At 33.3% G+C, this 18,493-nt stretch overlaps 1 protein-coding gene across 10 annotated transcripts in view; it reads left to right on the top strand.

Annotated features, from left to right (window-relative positions):
- WDFY3 (WD repeat and FYVE domain containing 3) overlaps nt 1-18,493 on the top strand; it is a 304,455-nt gene that overhangs the window by 145,789 nt on the left and 140,173 nt on the right. For all 10 annotated transcript variants that reach the window (XM_054554129.2, XM_054554132.2, XM_054554131.2 and 7 more), the window contains 5 exons: nt 1,764-1,950; nt 3,955-4,121; nt 9,382-9,849; nt 10,743-10,844; nt 13,303-13,496. In XM_054554129.2, coding sequence (XP_054410104.1) covers nt 1,764-1,950; nt 3,955-4,121; nt 9,382-9,849; nt 10,743-10,844; nt 13,303-13,496 — 1,118 coding nt within the window. The remainder of the gene's footprint in view (nt 1-1,763; nt 1,951-3,954; nt 4,122-9,381; nt 9,850-10,742; nt 10,845-13,302; nt 13,497-18,493) is intronic.

The following is an 18,493-nucleotide window of genomic DNA, read 5'->3' as shown; positions in this document are numbered from 1 at the left end:
CCTGACCTCGTGATCCACCCTCCTCGGGCTCCCAAAGTGCTGGGATTACAGGCGTCAGCCACTGCGCCTGGCCAACAATGGATATTTCTAAAAGTTAAAAAAATTTCATTGTTGTGTAAATTCAATCATAGTGTAATGAAAGTTCTATGTCACAGCCTGTTCTTCTCTCTTCTTTTACTGAATAAAAAAGAGAAGTTTTTTTGATATCCTGTAACCAGTCTTTCTGAAGATATTGTATAAGTTGCTAGGTAATAATCTGTCTTATGCAGCATAGATGGAATTAGGTGGATTCTTTATCAGCAATAAGAAGACACTATCGGTTTCAAGTATATGTAATATTCAGCTATCTTTTAAAATGTCTGTATAGGAGACAATTGCCTTAGCATCTCAAGCAATCTGCTTATTTGGTATATACACAGATGCTCCTCGATTTATGATGGGGTTATGTCCCAATAAACCCATCATAATTTGAAAATAATGCAAGTCGAAAACGCATTTAATACACTTAACCTACTAACATCATAACTTAGCCTAGCCTACCCTGAAAGTAGCTAGAACACTTATGTTAGCCTATAGTTGGGTAAGATCATCTAACACAAAATCAACTTTATAATAAAGTATTAAATATCTCATGTAATGTACTGAATACTGTTCTGAAAGTGGGAAACAATGCTTATATTGGTACATAAAGTACAGTTTCTATTGAATACATGTTGCTTTCACACCATCATAAAGTAGAAAAATCTTAAGTCAAATCATCAAGTCGAGAACTACCTGATGTTATTGTCCTGAAACTCTTTCAAAATAATTAATACACCAGTTTGTTCACTTACATTTATTAAGTGATATATGTGAAAGCTAGTACCTAATATGAGTCAGTTATTAAATACACATTTCCTCCCATTCCTCTGTTAAATCTTAGCTTTTGTTATGTAACAGTGAGTTTCTTTATACAAATACATATCACCAAAGATAAGAAAGTGAAAGTCTTCCTTGAAATGCTACAAATCCTCAGAGTCAGGGATAAGATACAACTGTGTTTTAAACTAGTAATATACAAATAAAATTTTAAAAATTGTATTTCCTAAAGTATTGCTGTATCTCATTGGTCTATAGTCTAATTTATTTATTTATTGGTTTATTTATTTTGAGACAGTCTCGCTCTGTCACCCAGGCTGTAGTGCAGTGCAGTGGCGTGATCTCGGCTCACTGCAATCTGCCTCCCGGGTCCAAGTGATTCTCCTACCTCAGCCTCCTGAGTAGCTGGGACTATAGGCGCGTGCCACCACACCCCGCTAATTTTTGTATTTTTAGTAGAGACAGGGTTTCACCATGTTAGCCGGGCTATATATTCTCTCTAACTTAAAGTTTTAACTAATGACTAGATTTTTCTTCTTAAACTTAGAAGATAGTTTTTTGCTTTTTTCATCTTGTTACTATATCAATATAAAAGATCAAAAATATCATTTGGCAGTGGCCATTTGTTTAATGATAAAACATGAAAATATGTGAAAAAATTACATGTACATACATGTCAACTGTTTTTCAACACATTTCTGTATTATCCTTTGTTTACTACCTAGAGGCAGTGCTTTCCCGATGCATATGACTCATATTGACTTTTAGAATGTGTTACATTTATCTCATAGTATTTTACAGATATGTTAAAATTTAATGTTTCATTAAACAACAGTTAACAATTAAAAAATTTTTAAGCGATTGTCAGGAATAATGCATATTTATGTAATTATCTATTCTTACAGAGAAAGAGTGTTTATCTACATGTGTTCAGAATATGCAGCAATCAGATGACTTGTCTCCCCTAGAAATTGTCGAAATGTTTGCTGGGCTTTCTTGTTTCCTCAAAGATTCCAGCGATGTTTCCCAAACACTTCTGGATGATTTTCGGATATGGCAAGGATATAATTTTCTTTGTGATCTCTTGCTTAGGTAAGACTGCTCAATTTAAGAATATATTTTAAATGTCTACTCAGTCTTTTTTATCAAGGAAAACAATGTGATTTGGGGTTATAGGAAAAGCAAATTAAGGAAACACTTATTTAATGTATACCTGGCTTTACTCCCTTCTTTTTCTGGTGCAATCACAGCTCACTGTAGCTTCGTATTCCTGGGTTCAAATGGTCCTCCCACCTCAGCCTCCCAAGTAGCTAGGACTACAGGCACGTACCACCACACCCAGCTAATTTTTAAACATTTTCCATAGAGACAGGATCTCGCTGTGTTGCCCAGGCTGGTCTCAACCTCTTGGCCTCAAGCAATCCTTCGGCCTCCCAAAGTTCTGAGATTATAGTCATGAGCCACCACACCTGGCCTTCCTGTTCTGCCAACAGAGTGGAAAAGTGAATTTAGAGTTAAATTGCCAAGTGCAGGGCACAAACATGATGAAGTCAGAGGTTAGATATGAAGCATAAATCTGCTCTTTAGTAGCTGAGGGAGAAGAATTTAGATAAACTAAATAATATCTTCTTAAAGTATAAACTCTTCTTAATTATATTTTTGGTTCTTTATTTTATAGTACTTCTAGTCTTTTTATTAATGTACTTAATAATAAGAATAATTATGTAGATGGAATAAAACCTTACAACTGTGTATATGAAACAAATTAATAATTTCAAAATGTGTTACTAACCCCCTTTTCCATTTCAAATGGTTCGTGCACATACTTAGAAAGTGGCTGGTTACAGATTTTCTTAAGAAGAAGATACCATTTTTCAGCAGCTATTCTTGGGCCATTACTTATTTTTAATTCATTTGATCTATTATAAGACACCACTGTTTTGTAAACTTACTTGTCTCCCTCCCTTCCTTCCTCACTTCCTCCCTCCCTCCCTCTGGGGTCTCATTATGTTCCCAGGCTGGAGTGTGGTGGCATAATCATAGCTCGATATAATTTTTAACTCGAGATCCTCCTATCTCAATTTCCTAAGTAGCTAGACCCAGCTATATTTTGTTTTTTTTTTTTTTTTTTTGTAGAGCCTATGTTGCCCAGGCTGGTGCCAAACTCTAGCCTCAAGCAGTCCTCCTGCCTTAGCCTCCCAAAGCACCAGGATTTTAGGTGTGAGCCACCATGCCTGGCCAGAACTTGTTATTTCTAACACCAGTTTAACCTAGTTGCTGCTAGTTGATATTAGATAACCCCTAAGAATGTCATTTTGCATATATATGCAAATTTATAAATACATATGAAAGTTGATGAAATAATCACTTAACATTACTAGAGGAGTATTAATTGATTCATCCTTTGAGAACGTAGGTTGGCAAGATATTAAGAGCCTTAAAAATATTGGTAATCTGATACAATAATTTCATTTATGTTTATTGATCCTAAAGATATAATCCAAAATGTAGACAAGATTTTATTTATTAGTGCTTTTGCATTCTGCCAGCTGTTGCACCTCTCACTCCCCAAATGTGTGGTTGGCTCTGCATGGCCACTGAAAGCTTACCTGTGAAAGCTTACACTAATGTGTGGAAGTACACATACAGCACTAGTAAAGGAAAAAAATAGGTTACAACATACTGTATATAGTATGAGAATAAATATTGTAAAAACTAAACTTTTCATATTAAAAAGATAAGCTTAAGAAATATATAAGAATGTTAAACGTGTTTGTGAGGCTAATCATACTTTTTTCTTCTTTCCTACTTTTTGGCATTCTCCAAGTTTATTTTAATGAGAATAATTACTTCTTTTAAGGGGAAATACCCAATAAATCTTTTTTTTTTTTTAAGGGTATTTGTTGCAACCCATTTTGTGTTCTCAGTAAAGCCGTGGTTAAAAGATAATTCCCTAATGACCCCAGTGTTCTTTCACTACTTCCCAGAGTACTTTATACATTTATTTACTGCATATAAAATTGAAAAATACTTTCTGTGTTAAATCTGAGAACACAACCAAAGAGAAAAAATACTTTCTAAATCATACTTTTCTAGATTGGAACAAGCAAAAGAGGCAGAATCCAAAGATGCCTTGAAAGATCTGGTTAATCTGATAACTTCCCTAACAACATATGGTGTCAGTGAACTAAAACCAGCTGGTATTACCACAGGGGCACCCTTTTTATTGCCTGGATTTGCAGTACCTCAGCCTGCAGGCAAAGGTGAGTCTTGTTTTTTCCCTTCTGTGCTACTGAGAGAAATAGAGAAAGAATGAATTTGTCTTATTTTGGTATATTACTTTTTGTTTATGTTATATATATAAAAGCAATATATTGTTTCCCTAAAGCTTGTTTTTTTTTAAATGGTTTAAGTCTGTTTAAGTATTTCTTAAGTAATAACCTTTAATCTAGCAGATCAAATACTTGAAAATCATATTATAAAAATATCATAAATCAAACAAGGAGATTTATATTACAGTATTTTTTAACATTCAAACAATTTAATCAAAACATACTTCTTTTTTATGTTGGCACTTCGTGCATTTCTACTTTACGTGGATAGAACTCAATTTTCAGCCTAATCTCTGTACCTATTAAGACATACAATCATCCCTCAGTATCTGTGGGGGATTGGGTCCAGGACCCCTTGCCGATACCAAAATCCACAGATACTCAAGTCCCTGATATAAAATGGTATAGTATTTGCATATAACCTACACATGTCTTCCCATATACTTTAAATAAATAATCTCTAGATTACTTAAAATACCAAATACAATGTAAATGCTATGTACTTATTTTGCTGTATTGTTTAGGAAATAATGACAAGGAAAAAAGTCTGTACATGTTCAGTACCGATGCAACCACACCTTTTTTTTTCTTTAATATTTTCCATCTGTGATTGATTGAATCCACAGATGCAGAACCCATGGATACAGGGGCTGATTATGGACAGCATGAAGTATAACTGCTTGTATTTTATTTAAAACTAAGCAAAATCTAAGTACAGAGGTTACATTATTTCATTTGGGTCAGAGGATAAATTTTTATAGTCTAGATTTCCAAACATTTGGATCCTAATAATATTTAATTACATACTTATGCAGGCTAGTTTTATTATGTATTTTATTTTTCAAAAAATGCACAGTAATCCTTTCAGAGTAACCTGATCCTGGAGGCCTCTAATAGTTTTTATTCACATGACTGTCACTTACTAAGTATTCAATAGGATCATGATATTTCCATTTAAAATTTAACCAGCCAATAAATACAAACATGTCTGGTTATTTACATTTATAATACATATGTTATGTATTAAATTTGTAATACATATTTAAATTTATAATACATGTTATGACTTACAAATTAACAGTCTTTAAATCAGTGAAAATAGATGGCATCATCAGTGTAATATGATGTGCCCTCAGTACATAAGTTGTTTAGAACCTTTTAAATGAGTCTCTGCAGTAAATAGGGAGAAATCCATGTTTCCCTAAGTGATTTAAGGTTTCATTTTATTTACTATCAAGAAAAAAATAGTATGGCAATTCACACTTGTAATCCCAGCTACACAGGAGGATCTTTTGAGCCCGGGAGTTCAAAGCTGCAGTGAGCTGTCATCACACCACTGCACTCCAGCCTGGGTGACAGAGCAAGACCCCCTTTCTCTTAAAAGCAAAAAAAAAATAGAGGCTTCTCAGAAAACTTCTAATTTATAGATTCCAGCTTGATCATTCTACAGTTAACTCTTTCTATGAATTAATATAAAAATATTGCAGCAATGTACTTCTACTTTATTGTTGTTTCATTTGGTTTATCAATGTGATGTTGATATTGGCATAATAGCTAATCACAACAATTTAATTTTGTAATAATGCAGCAAAATTAATCTTGTGCATATATCATTGCCTGGTTTTGTCTCATTCATAACAGGGATAATAATTATATAACCTAGCACCTCCCAGGGTTATTGTGAGAATCCAGTGACATAATGTCTATGAAAGTAAGGCTATCTAGAAAGGATGATGCCCTAAGAGTCAGAATTTATGTAATCATTAGTGACCTAACTTTTCTAAACATCAGTTTCTTCTTCAGAAAAATTGGCATAATATTCTATAAAGTGAATGGGTGAAGCTACATCATTTTGAGTTTCCTGTATAACTCAAAATTTTCTGTTTCTCATGGCCTACTTTTAGCATTATTGCAAAGATCATAGGAAATAGCTGTATTCCATTATAGAAAGAATGTGGAATAGGTTGTCTTTTATATTTTCTAGCAGTATTGAGTTGTAAATTGTGTACATTAAATCTATTCAATTGAGTGTTGAATTTGATAAGTTTTGACAAGTGGATATGGTCGTGTAATCACCACCGTAATCATGATGTGGAATATTTTCATCGTCTGGAAAGTTTCCTTGTCCTCCTTGCGGTCAGTCCTCCCCACCTTAACCCTTGCCCTGGCAACCACTAGTGTGTTTTAGTTTTGCCCTTTCTAGAACTTAATACACTGTAATCATATAGTATGTAGTTTTTTTGTATCTGGATTCTATCTAATCACTCCCCTCTTTACCAGGGGGAATGTGTTCCAAGGTCCCCAGTGGATACCTGAAACCACAGATAGTACCAAACCCTATATATTCTATGTTTTTCTTCCACATCATACATATGATAAAGTTGAATTTATAAATTTGTCACAGTAAGAGATGAACAACAATAATAGTAAAATATAACAATTATAGCAATATACAATAATAAAAGTTATGTAAATGTTGTGTGCTCTCTCTTGAGAGCATGAGCACTCTCTCTCTCTCAGAATATCTTATTGTATGTAATGTTTTCAGACTGTAATTAACCATGGGTAACTGAAACCACAGAAAATAAAACCATGAAAATGAGGGGAATATTGTAATACTTTGGAGAATCACCTATGTTATTGCGTGTATCAGAAGTTTGTTCCTTTTTAATGCTGGGTATTATTTCATTGTTTGGATATTCCAGAATTTGTGTATCTCTTCACCAGTTGATGGACATTTATTTGACTATCAGGAATAAAGCTACAGTGGACATTTATATAAAACAAATCTTTCTGTGGACATACGTTTTCATTTCTTTTAGCTAAACGCAGAGCAGTTAAAGTGCTAGATCATATGGTAAATGTATGTTTAACTTTATAAGAAACTGCCAGAGTATTTTCTAAAGTGGCTGTCCAATTTTTGCATTCACATCAGTAATGTCAGTTCCAGTTGCTTGATGCTGTCAGTAACACTTGGTATTGTTAGTTCTTTTAATTTTAGACATTCTACTAAGTATGTAATAATGCCTAATTGTTATTTTAATTTTCGTTTTTCTAATTGACTAATGAAGTTTTGCATTTTTTATGTACTTTGTCACCATCTGTTTCTCCACCTTGGTTCAGGTCTCTGAGCCCATTGTTTGATAGGGTTGTTTTACTGGAGTTATAAGAGTTCTTTAGATATTCTGTATAAGTTCTTTATCCCTTAATATGTATTTTGGAAGTGTGTTCTCTTAGTTTTGACTTGCTGGGTTTTTTTTAATGCATCTTTTGAGAAATGGAAGTTTTAAATTTTGATGAAGTCCAGTTTTTCATTTTAATAATATTTTGTGATTGTTTTTCTCCTATTGAAAAAATCTTTACTTCAGATTCACAAAGATCTCTTGTTTTCTTCTAATGTTTTCTTTATCCAGTGTTTCATATTTTAACTTTTAAATTAAGGTCTATGGTACATTTTAAGTTATTATCATAGAGGGTAGAAAGTAAGGGTTTCTTTTTTAATATGGGTATCTGAATGTGCCAAGACCCTTTGTTGAAAATATCATATATGACTACATATATCTGAGACACTTTCTGAATTTTGTTTGATTGATCCATGTGCCTGTGCTTAAGCCAATACCACACTGTGTTGATTGCTGTAGCTTTATAATAAGCCTTAAAATCAGGTCACTTAAGTTGTCCAGTTTTGTTCTTTCTTCTCAGAATCATATTGGCTATTCTAAGTCTTTTGATTTTCCATATAAATTAATAATCATGTGAACTATTTTTTTGAAAAGCTGCTGAGATGTTGATTATTCTTTTCCAGACATCTTTACTTTTTATATTATGTAGGTAACCAAAAAACAAACTTAGATAGACTGATAGACACAGGAAACAAAGATAAATTTTTGGTATTTGCCATACATGTAATAAATATATATATTATAAACAAGAAATTAGAAAATTGAAATCATATATAGACTGGAGATTTTTTTAATTTCCTGTGTTTTTAAGAAATGTCCAAGTCAAGATTTCTGAGCATTCTTTTTTGTTTGTTTGTTTGTTTGTTTATTTTACAGACTGGATTGCTTTCTGTCGCCCAGGCTGAAGTGCAGTGGTGTGATCATAGCCCACTGCAACCTCAAACTCCTGGGCTCAAGCAATCCTCCTGCCTCAGCCTCCTGAGTAGCTAGAACTACAGGCACATGGCCACCATCCCCAGCTAAATTTTTTTTTTTTAATCTCCTGTAGAAATGGAGGTGGTCTTGCTATGTTACCCAGGCTAGTCTAGAACTTCTGGCCTCAGGCAATCTTCCCAAAGTGCTAGGACTACTGGTGTGAGCTACTGCCCCCAGCCCTGAGCATTCTTTCTGCTCCATTTACTAATTTTGGTAGTTCTCTGGTTTATACTCTTTCTAAAATCCAGCTTATTCTGTCAGACACTATGTTAATTTTTTGGTCATACTTGGAAATGCCATATACTCCTAATAGCTATTGTTCTGGGGACTCCTTTTATAGGCAAGCTGCTTATTTTCATGTACTTCAAATAGAACTTTCTGTCTTAATTTCTTTATAATTATTATCACTAATTTGCCTCACCAGAGCCATGTATAAAGTTTTTTTTTCCCCCCATTTGGTATGTTTGAATAGCTGGCCATAAATTGCTTTAACAAATGTCTATATGAAGAAATTGTACTGTTAGCTAGAAAACAAAACAAACTTCCAGCTTAAAATTTATAAAAATCACAGTGTTCTAATTATAAAGGAAAACTGGAATTTAGAAAAATTTTCCCCTCCTGTTTTCCTGCTTCATTATTGCTGCTCTCAGGCCTGTAACTTCTTCAGCCTCAAAGTCTTTTTAAATTGAGAGACAGCTGTCCTTATAGTCAAAATCAATCTCATAGATAATAAAACTACCACACATTTCCAAACTCTGAAGCATGGATGTTTATAATATGCTTTTATTCCCTCTAAAACAGTCTTAACTTTTCAACATACACTATTTTGGAATTGAAATATTCATAATAATGCATTAAAATTTTAATCAGTGTTATTTTTAATTAAATGATTTGAACCTGATGAAGAAAAATCAGACTTTTTGTGAAAACAGGGTTATGTTCTTAGTAAATAATTGATGTGTTTAAACAGACTAGTTTGCCATCATTAAAATATCACATAGTACCTACTTTTATGTTTTTCTTTTCTGTTTTAGGTCACAGTGTGAGGAACGTCCAGGCCTTTGCAGTTCTTCAGAATGCATTTTTAAAAGCAAAAACCAGCTTCCTTGCCCAAATCATCCTTGATGCTATCACAAATATTTACATGGCCGACAGTGCCAATTACTTCATCCTAGAGTCACAGCACACATTGTCACAGTTTGCAGAGAAGATTTCTAAACTCCCAGAAGTACAAAACAAATACTTTGAGATGCTGGAGTTTGTTGTTTTTAGCTTAAATTATATACCTTGTAAAGAACTTATTAGTGTCAGTATCCTCTTAAAATCTAGCTCTTCTTATCACTGTAGCATTATTGCAATGAAAACACTTCTTAAGTTTACAAGACATGACTACATATTTAAAGATGTGTTCAGGGAGGTTGGCCTTTTGGAGGTCATGGTAAACCTTTTGCATAAATATGCTGCCCTGTTGAAGGATCCAACTCAGGCACTAAATGAACAAGGTAAAGTATTGTCTGTAACTTTATTTTTATTTGAAAAGGGGTTCAAAACAGAGTTTTTTGTTCTTGTTCACATTCTTTGGTTATTGATTTCAATGACTTCCTAATGTGTATTATTGTGACATATTAGTGAACTATATTTTCCAAAAGATTTACAGGTTCATTCAACCTCTGTTAGGTAATTGGGGAGGAGGAAGCTAGAATTATATGAGTGTATTGGAGAGAGTTTAAAGGAAGGTAAAAACTGAGGGAAAACGTGTATGATCCACATGACTAGTATCTACTGCCTTCTGCTTCTAAGAGCAAGTTTTAAAAGCTTCTGAAAATAATCAGATTTATTATTAATTACAACTAATAAATATAGTTAAATGTATAGTTACTTCAATGTGTTTTTATTGTACAGAGCAAATACATATATTTAATGATGTTATATACACAATGTATTATCATTGGGTACCTCTCTGATAAATCTGATAAAAGTACAGTAGTATCTGTCAATTAATAAGTATTAAATGTGAATTAATACAGGTTGAATAGGTAGCTTTATTCATGAACTTTTCTCTCTTTTTGGTGTATCAAAATCTAGCGTTCTCCTGTTGACATCCTTTATTAGGAAAACCCTCTGTGAAGAGAATATATTTAACCTTTGCATTTTCATTTTTAATATTTATTAGATAACGGCCACTTGCAAGCATACCGAAATAAAACTGTTAATATTGATTTTGAGCCTACTTTTGCCAAATGTTGGACACATGCATCGTTTTAGAGATTATATTATATCTGTCATATTAGGGGTAAAACTGAATACTGAAGAAATAAAGAAATTATTACAGTAAAACAGAATCAAAAAATAAGCTTATCACTTTTGTAATTTGGACCTTTGAACCTTTTTTTAGGGGACTCAAGAAATAATAGTTCAGTTGAAGACCAAAAACACCTGGCTTTATTGGTTATGGAGACCTTGACAGTGCTTCTTCAAGGATCAAACACAAATGCAGGTAATTTTAAAAGCCGCAAGCAAATACTTTGGGAGATTACCACTGATTACATCTTCTGTGGTGATTCTTGCTTCTGAAATCTTCCTGTCACTTAAGAGAAAAAACTATTGATTCAGTGATGGTACCCGTCATGTCCCTAAAAATGCAGTACTTTTGACCATCAGGAGCACCTTGATGACAAAACATATAACATTGTTACTATTTCAAAATGATGTTTAAATTGCTTTTTATAATGTCTTGTGTTGACAGTATTCTTTTAATTTTTTATTGATACACTCTTACTCAAGTTGCTATTTAAATTCTTTCTAAAATATTTTTTTACACAGTGATTTAAAGAATATTTTTAGTACTACAAGTTAGAGTATTATGATGTTACAACCTTCAGGAAATACTGAACAATGATTCTTTAATAAAACGTAATCTCTCCAAGGTTAATTAACTTTACTAAATATTTTGTTTAATTTTGGTCTCAATTTCTCTTTTATCCTTTTCTACCTGTCATTAACAGATAGCCTAACTATATTTATAAAATATCACTCTTGCTTTTTAAAAAAGATTACTTGAGATTTTAATTAACATCAAACAACTCTCAGGTAATCAGGTCAGTACAGCTTGAGAGGAATAATGAGGGAAAATGAGTTCAGATTAGTAGGCTGGGCCCAAATCATAGGGAGCTTTTTAGGCCATGGTAAGGAGCTTGAAATATATTTTAAGTGTTATGGAAAGCCATGGATGAATGAACCCCATGCACAAATGCATGACTGTTTGCCTGAATGCAGAGAAACTCAGCATTCATCATATTTAAAATATATTGCATATCCCAGGTACCATGCTAGCTAGGTGTTAGAATAACACCTAGATGCTAAGGTAAGATCATTCTTGCTCCCTGGGGATTAGAATCTATTGAAGAAAAATGTAGACACATAATTACAGAAGTAATTAGTCTAATACAACTTTGGCAAATGCTAAGATAGACTTGAATGAATTTAACAGGTAATTGAAACAATGAGTATGATGACTTTTAATGAATACTATAGTAACATTTTGTCAATGCATAATCTTATTTCCACTAACTAGGTTTAGTTAACTGAGATACTCAGAAACATAATAAAGATAGACTAACAGGAATTTGCTCAGTAAATTAGCTTTCCTTGAGACGACCTAGAAGTTGCACAGGAAGAGATTGGACAATTGGAGAGCTTACTCTGTATGACTAAAAGTCACTTAGTACATATCCCAAAGTGCCAAACAATTTCATACAATTCTTTTCAGTTTTTCTTTTCCCAGTATGAAAGATGTTACTAGCTGTGTGATGTTAGGCATTTAAAACAGTACTTTACTCATAGTTTAAGTATTTAAATAATATTAGCCATTATGATTATCTAAACAGGCCTTCAGGTAATGAAAGGATGTCACAAATTCCATGTGCTGAATCTCAAGCACACGACTTAGACTGAATTCATGATCTTATAATTTTTATAAAGTTAACAAATAGCCACTAAGCAGAGAGGACAGTGGCTGCTATAGCAGAATACAGTGTTTCAGTAAACGTTTATTGAAACACAAATCAGGAGAAAATCCAGTAGTCATGGAAGACCAAACATAAGCAATAATAGTAAGACTGTTTGTTATAAACCATAATAGAGATATAAACAAGATGTCCTAAAAACATAAGGGATAGAAGAATTACTTAGAGGAAATACTAATTAGTGATTTCAATCACTGGGCCCATTTTTTTTTAATACTGGAGGATGATATTAATATTTGATGTGAGAACAGTATCACTTGTGAGCAGGAGCACAGGCTTACAGAGCTGGGCTGTGTAGGCATACATCCTTTTCTGTTGCTTACTAGCTGTATGACTTTGACCGCCTTACCTCTATATGGTAGGGGATGAGTATTAAGTAAGTCAATCTGTGTAAAGGCTTTGGAGCAGTAACAATGACACATGCTTTCTGTTGCAGAATTTGTCACTTTTTGTTCTTATGCTCTACCTGTGCAACAAAACATGTTGGTTCCTTGTAATTTTTCCCATGGTGGAATAATTTATTCCATTCCTTTCTTGCTACTATTTTGGAAGCCATGTTCATTTAAATCTCCTTTATTTAGGCTATTGTTCCTCTGAAAGCCTTTTACATAAGTTGATTACAATAGAGAGTCTCCTGGCGTCTGCCTAAGAGACTTGTGAATGTTCTAGATTTTGAGAACTTGGACATGGTGAACATATCATGGCATTAATCTTGCATTAAGGAAATGTAGAGAAAATTTGCGTATACCTTTGCTGACAACCTGCTGTGCAAATTTGTATTGTAATTTAAAAGGTGAAATAGTTGGGTAGGTTTTATTTACATTATTTTGAGTTACTTTACCTACAAAAAATAGCTGAATGTTAATTCATCTGACTTGTCTCAGAATATTTTAAAGTAGCCATTGTTGGACTTTTTCTCCTTCCTTCAAGGAATTTTTCGAGAATTTGGAGGTGCAAGATGTGCACATAATATAGTAAAGTACCCTCAATGCCGGCAGCATGCCCTGATGACTATCCAGCAGCTGGTGCTCTCCCCAAATGGGGACGATGACATGGGCACTCTCCTGGGGCTAATGCATTCAGCCCCACCGACGGAATTGCAGTTGAAGACTGATATTTTAAGGGTAAGTTTGATAAATGTGTTTCCCCTCTTTTACTACTAAAATCTGTGGTTATTTTTAGATGATCTGTATTTAAGTTAGAGACAGGGAAATTTTAAAAAATCCAAATTACCCAAGAAACCTCACAACTTTGTACACATTAGGAACTTGGAAAAACTGCAGTCATTTATGTCTTTCAGTATATATTTTTCTTCTGCTGATAAACCTTTGCAGTAATTATCTTGACTTACTGGAACTCTTAAATTAAATATTAGTGAAGTATAGGATCTTAATACTAAATATGTATATTTTCTGTTCAATTAAATTCACTCATAGTGTTATGCATCTGTGAAATGAATGTTAGATTTGGCATTTTATACACATGCATGCATATATGTGTGTATGTAAGTAATGGATAATCTAGTAGATATCAAACAATATACCAGGAGTTTTACATATGCTTTTATCATTTACTCCTTAGTAATACTGTAAAGTAAGTAGCACCCTGTTTTGCAGATGAGAAAACTTAGGTTTAGAGAAATCATATAACATGGATATTGTTCACTTAAGTGACTTTTAATTAGTAGAACTGACCCCCAGATTTCAATACCCATTTTATTTCCACAGCACCATTGTTTTATACAGATTTATACACTCACATTCTCTCATATTACAGAAGTTATTGATATTGTAAGAAATTTTTAGAATCAAACTATAATCGAATGTTTCACTTTCATTTAGAAGTGAATTTAGTAATGCAAGTAAGGCGTAATGGAAAAGTAAAGACTATTAAATATTAAATGATATATTTTAAAAATTTCCAAGTTCCAGATATAACAGTAGCTAACATTTATTGACTGCTTTCTATTAGTACTGTTGTATGCATTTGTGTGCATCTACTTATTTAATCCTTATGATAAAAATAAATACTATTAGTGTCCCTGCTTTACATATTGTAAACTGAAACACAGACTGGTTGAAAAATTTTCCCAAGTTCTATATGTCTGTCTAGTAGGTAGAGGAGCCTAGATCTGAACCCATGTAGTCTCTTTGTAAAGCTGTGCTTTCAACTTATGTGCTGTGAATAATAGTTGTTTTAATAAAAAGAGACATAGCCTTCTCTTTTTGTGACTAAAAACCTGCTCTTGTATTTAAATAATATCTGAGTAAAGTGAAAGAAGTCCATTAAAATTTATGTTCTTTAATTTATTGATTGATGCAAGGTTTCTAAATACAATTTTCCATTATAAGAATTCAGGCCTCCTTGATTCCAGGACTAGGGCAGAGAAAGAAACAAAACGAGCCTAAAACATTTCAGTTAGCCTTGAAAAAGTAAAGAAGAGATCAAAGAAAATAAGCAATTAAGTAAGTACAATCAAACAGAGAAGAGGAAAAACTCTTACTTATAGTCAAAAGTCAAAGAAAATCACAATTTATGAACTATAGTAATAATTGATTCAAGTAAAATTCATCACTGGCTACTAAAGATAGTAGATGAAAGTTTTAGAACTGAAAGGATTTTTGCGTACTCTTAAATTTTATCCTTAAAAGATATTTCTTAATTTTGAGTGCTAAAATACTAGCTTTACAATGTACCCTACCTTAACTAAATGATCAGCATTAACTTTGCCAGTGATGGACAAATGAACAGCATACACCTCCTGATAGGAAGCACTGAGAAAAATTCAGCTCATTTTTGTACTTTTTCCTCCGAAAAGTATATAATATGAATCTGATTATTAGAAAACATCAGATAAATCCTAATTGGAGGACTTTCTATGAAATAATTGGCGTAAACTCTTAAAAAAATGAGATGAAATGAAATTAAAAATGACTTAGGAACTGTTCCAAAAAGTAGAGGTTGAAGTGAGTACTGAATATAGTACATGAACTTGAATTTTCGTTTGCTATGGAGGATATTATTGGGATTTGGAAAAAACACAAGGTCTGTAGATAAAATAATTGTATTGTTTGAACGTTAGTTCTGTGATTTTGAGCATTGTACTGTGAGTAGTAAGAGAATTCCTTTTTTTGAAAAACATTGAAGCTTTTAGGGGAAAAGGGAAGTGAAGAAAGAGAAATTAAGTAAAATGGTAATTTTTCAAGAATCTGAATGAAGGATATCTGTGAATTCTTTGAACTATTTATTTTTTTCTTCAAGTCTAAAATGACATTAAAATAATAACAGACAAACCAGTGGGTTTAACCTTGCTTCCAAGGCCCTTGTGACCCGACCTCCATTTCCTCTCACTTCCTCTACTAGTACTCTCACCTGTAGATGAGGAAAACATTTTTCCTCTACCTGCTGAGTTCTTAACTAGGACAGACCAGTGTTACAAAAGACAAATTAACAAGAGAAAAACAAACAGAAGTTTATTAACATGTCTACCTCATATGTACATGGGAGACAACCAGGGAAAGATGACTAATTCTCAAAGAGGTGGCTTAGAACTCCATTTTGTATGGTAGTCCCCCCATATCTTCGGGGGAATACTTTCTAAGACCCCCCCAGAAGTGTCTGAAACTGCAGATAGTACGGAATTCTATATATACTATGTTTTTTTCCTGTGTATATTCATACCTGTGATAACATTTAATTTATAAATTAGGCACAGTAAGAGATTAACAACAATAACCAATAATAAGATAGAATAATTATAACAATATGCCAATGTCACTACTCTTGTGCTTTGGGGCCACTATTAAGAAAAATAAGGGTTACTTGAACACAGGGACTGGGAAACCTCCACAGTTGCTCTGATAACCGAGACTCTGCTCAGTGACTAATGGGCAGGTGGCTTTTGCAGCATATGTACACTGGACACAGGGATGAGTCACAGTGGTGTGGGGCAGTGTGAGACTTCATCATGTTACTCTGAACGATACACAATTTAAGACTTTTGAATTGATGTTTCTGGTTTTTTTCATTCAATATTTTCAGGCCAAGTTTGAGCACAGGTAACTAAAATGAAGGAAAGCAAAACTGCAGAGAAGGGAGACCACTACATAGCATTCTCTGCAAAGAACTGTACATTTTTAGAGAAATGATGACATAAAGGAAAAGGACTCTAGGGATATCAACTTGTGGGAAGGCAAATAAATGGTAGATAAAGAATAGTTGGTAGTTTGTTGTGTGCATTTCTTTGCTGTCTCCAGGCTGGGAAGGGTCTGACTTCATCAAACAGGGGATGGCAGAGAGTTTTCTTATATCTACTTCTTCCCAATTGCCTTCAACTGAAAATAATCCTTATGCCATAGTGGCATATTTTGGGGTGGCATATACTAGTTTCCTACATACCCCATTCTAGCCACAGACATTAGTAGTTATTACTTCTATTTTCTTTTACTTTTATTCAATTAAATATTTCATTGGTAATGAAAAAATAGCATTTCTTTCTTTATGCTGTCATATATTTCATCATGTTTTGATGGTGTATAATGACAGTTTTGAATATGCATCTTAAAAGCAAGATTAATCTCACCACAATTTATCTCTTAGACAAAAAGGATATCCACATGAGTGTCAATATTTGAAGAACATTTTATATTTGAAGGAATTGTTGGGAGAATATAGATGGCTTCAAAAGATGCTAAGGTTGCCAACTTTTTTTAACATACCATTTTCTCCTCTTTTGGTACCTTATTAATTGGATTTTTTAATATTGATAAGTAAAGCCAACAAGAAGTAATTGGCTGACCCGTAATTTTGAGGCAGTGTTCTGGTTAATGTTAGTTACTGATTCTCAGGCTGGAGGAGGGCAGGAGAGGGTCATGATATTTTGCATTTACTGATTTCCAGGGTAAAAATACTCGCATTGTGGCCTATTCAGTCAACTAATGTGCCACTGAATGTGGACTGGAAAGAGTTGCACAGTAGTACACCATTATATAGCATTTCCTCATGCAGATACGTAAAAGCCTAGATAATAGTAAAATTCAGAAAATAATTAGAAACTGATCAGTTTTGAGTATTTTGTCTTTAAAATACTTAGTTGTAAATTTGTTACTTAATTTTTAATTATGATTGTACGTTTAACAACTGACTTACAAAATTCTTGAAAATATGGCACTTGACCTCTTGAGAGCTGGCATGAGCTAGCTCTGGCATTCTGCTTTGAAGGGAAAAAGTAGCGTTGAGAGCCAGTAGGGAAAATTTGGGTTCTCAGTTTCAATTTCCATTTTTACTTCATTCAGAATTGCTTCTTAGTGCCTCCATTCAACTGACATATACCACAGACCTATGTAATTTAATTTCTAATTACATAGTGCCTCCATTCAACTGACATATACCACAGACCAATGTCATTTAATTTGTAATTATTTATACACAAACCTGACATTCCATGACATGTCATGGAAATTCTCCTGATGCACAAATTTGAATTGTATGAATTGTATTTATGCAAATATAAGTAATATATAGCTGATTTTGTCTAATTAACCAAGCAGCCTCCAGATCTCATTGCAACTTTGGTGTTTGCTACTCGTCATCATTTATTGATGTAAGTGGGAAGTTACATTATTCATGGTATTTGAAATTTTTCAAATACTGAGATTGTGCTGGGATAATGTCAGAGCGACAACAGATACCAGTTTTGAGGAAGTAGGAGGTGGGCCTGTCCAGAAGTACATAATATAAATTATTGGACTAAGGATTCATAAGCAGCAGTTTTTCTAACCTCAGTCATAATTCTAACCAGTGATAGCATTTTGTACATGTTACTTTAACTTTGAACTCACCCCTCCTCATCTATAAAATAATACTTGTCATATTTTTCTCCCAGTATGTTTTTGAAAATTGATGATAGTGATAGGCTTATATGCCGGGCACTTCTTTGAGGGTTTTTACATGTATTTCCTTTGAGGTTAGTTATTGTTGTTTCCATTTTACATAAGAGGAAACTGTGACACAGAAAGGTTAAGTAACTGGGATGGTTAAATACTTTTTAATGTTGAAGTCAGAATATGACCCCAAGCATCCTGAGTTCAGCCATCTTCAGCCTATGTTATAAGGAGTGTGT

This window comes from Pongo abelii, chromosome 3 (assembly GCF_028885655.2).
Source record: "Pongo abelii isolate AG06213 chromosome 3, NHGRI_mPonAbe1-v2.0_pri, whole genome shotgun sequence".
Classification (NCBI taxonomy): Eukaryota; Metazoa; Chordata; class Mammalia; order Primates; family Hominidae; genus Pongo; species Pongo abelii.
This window is presented reverse-complemented; position numbering and strand designations above follow the sequence as displayed.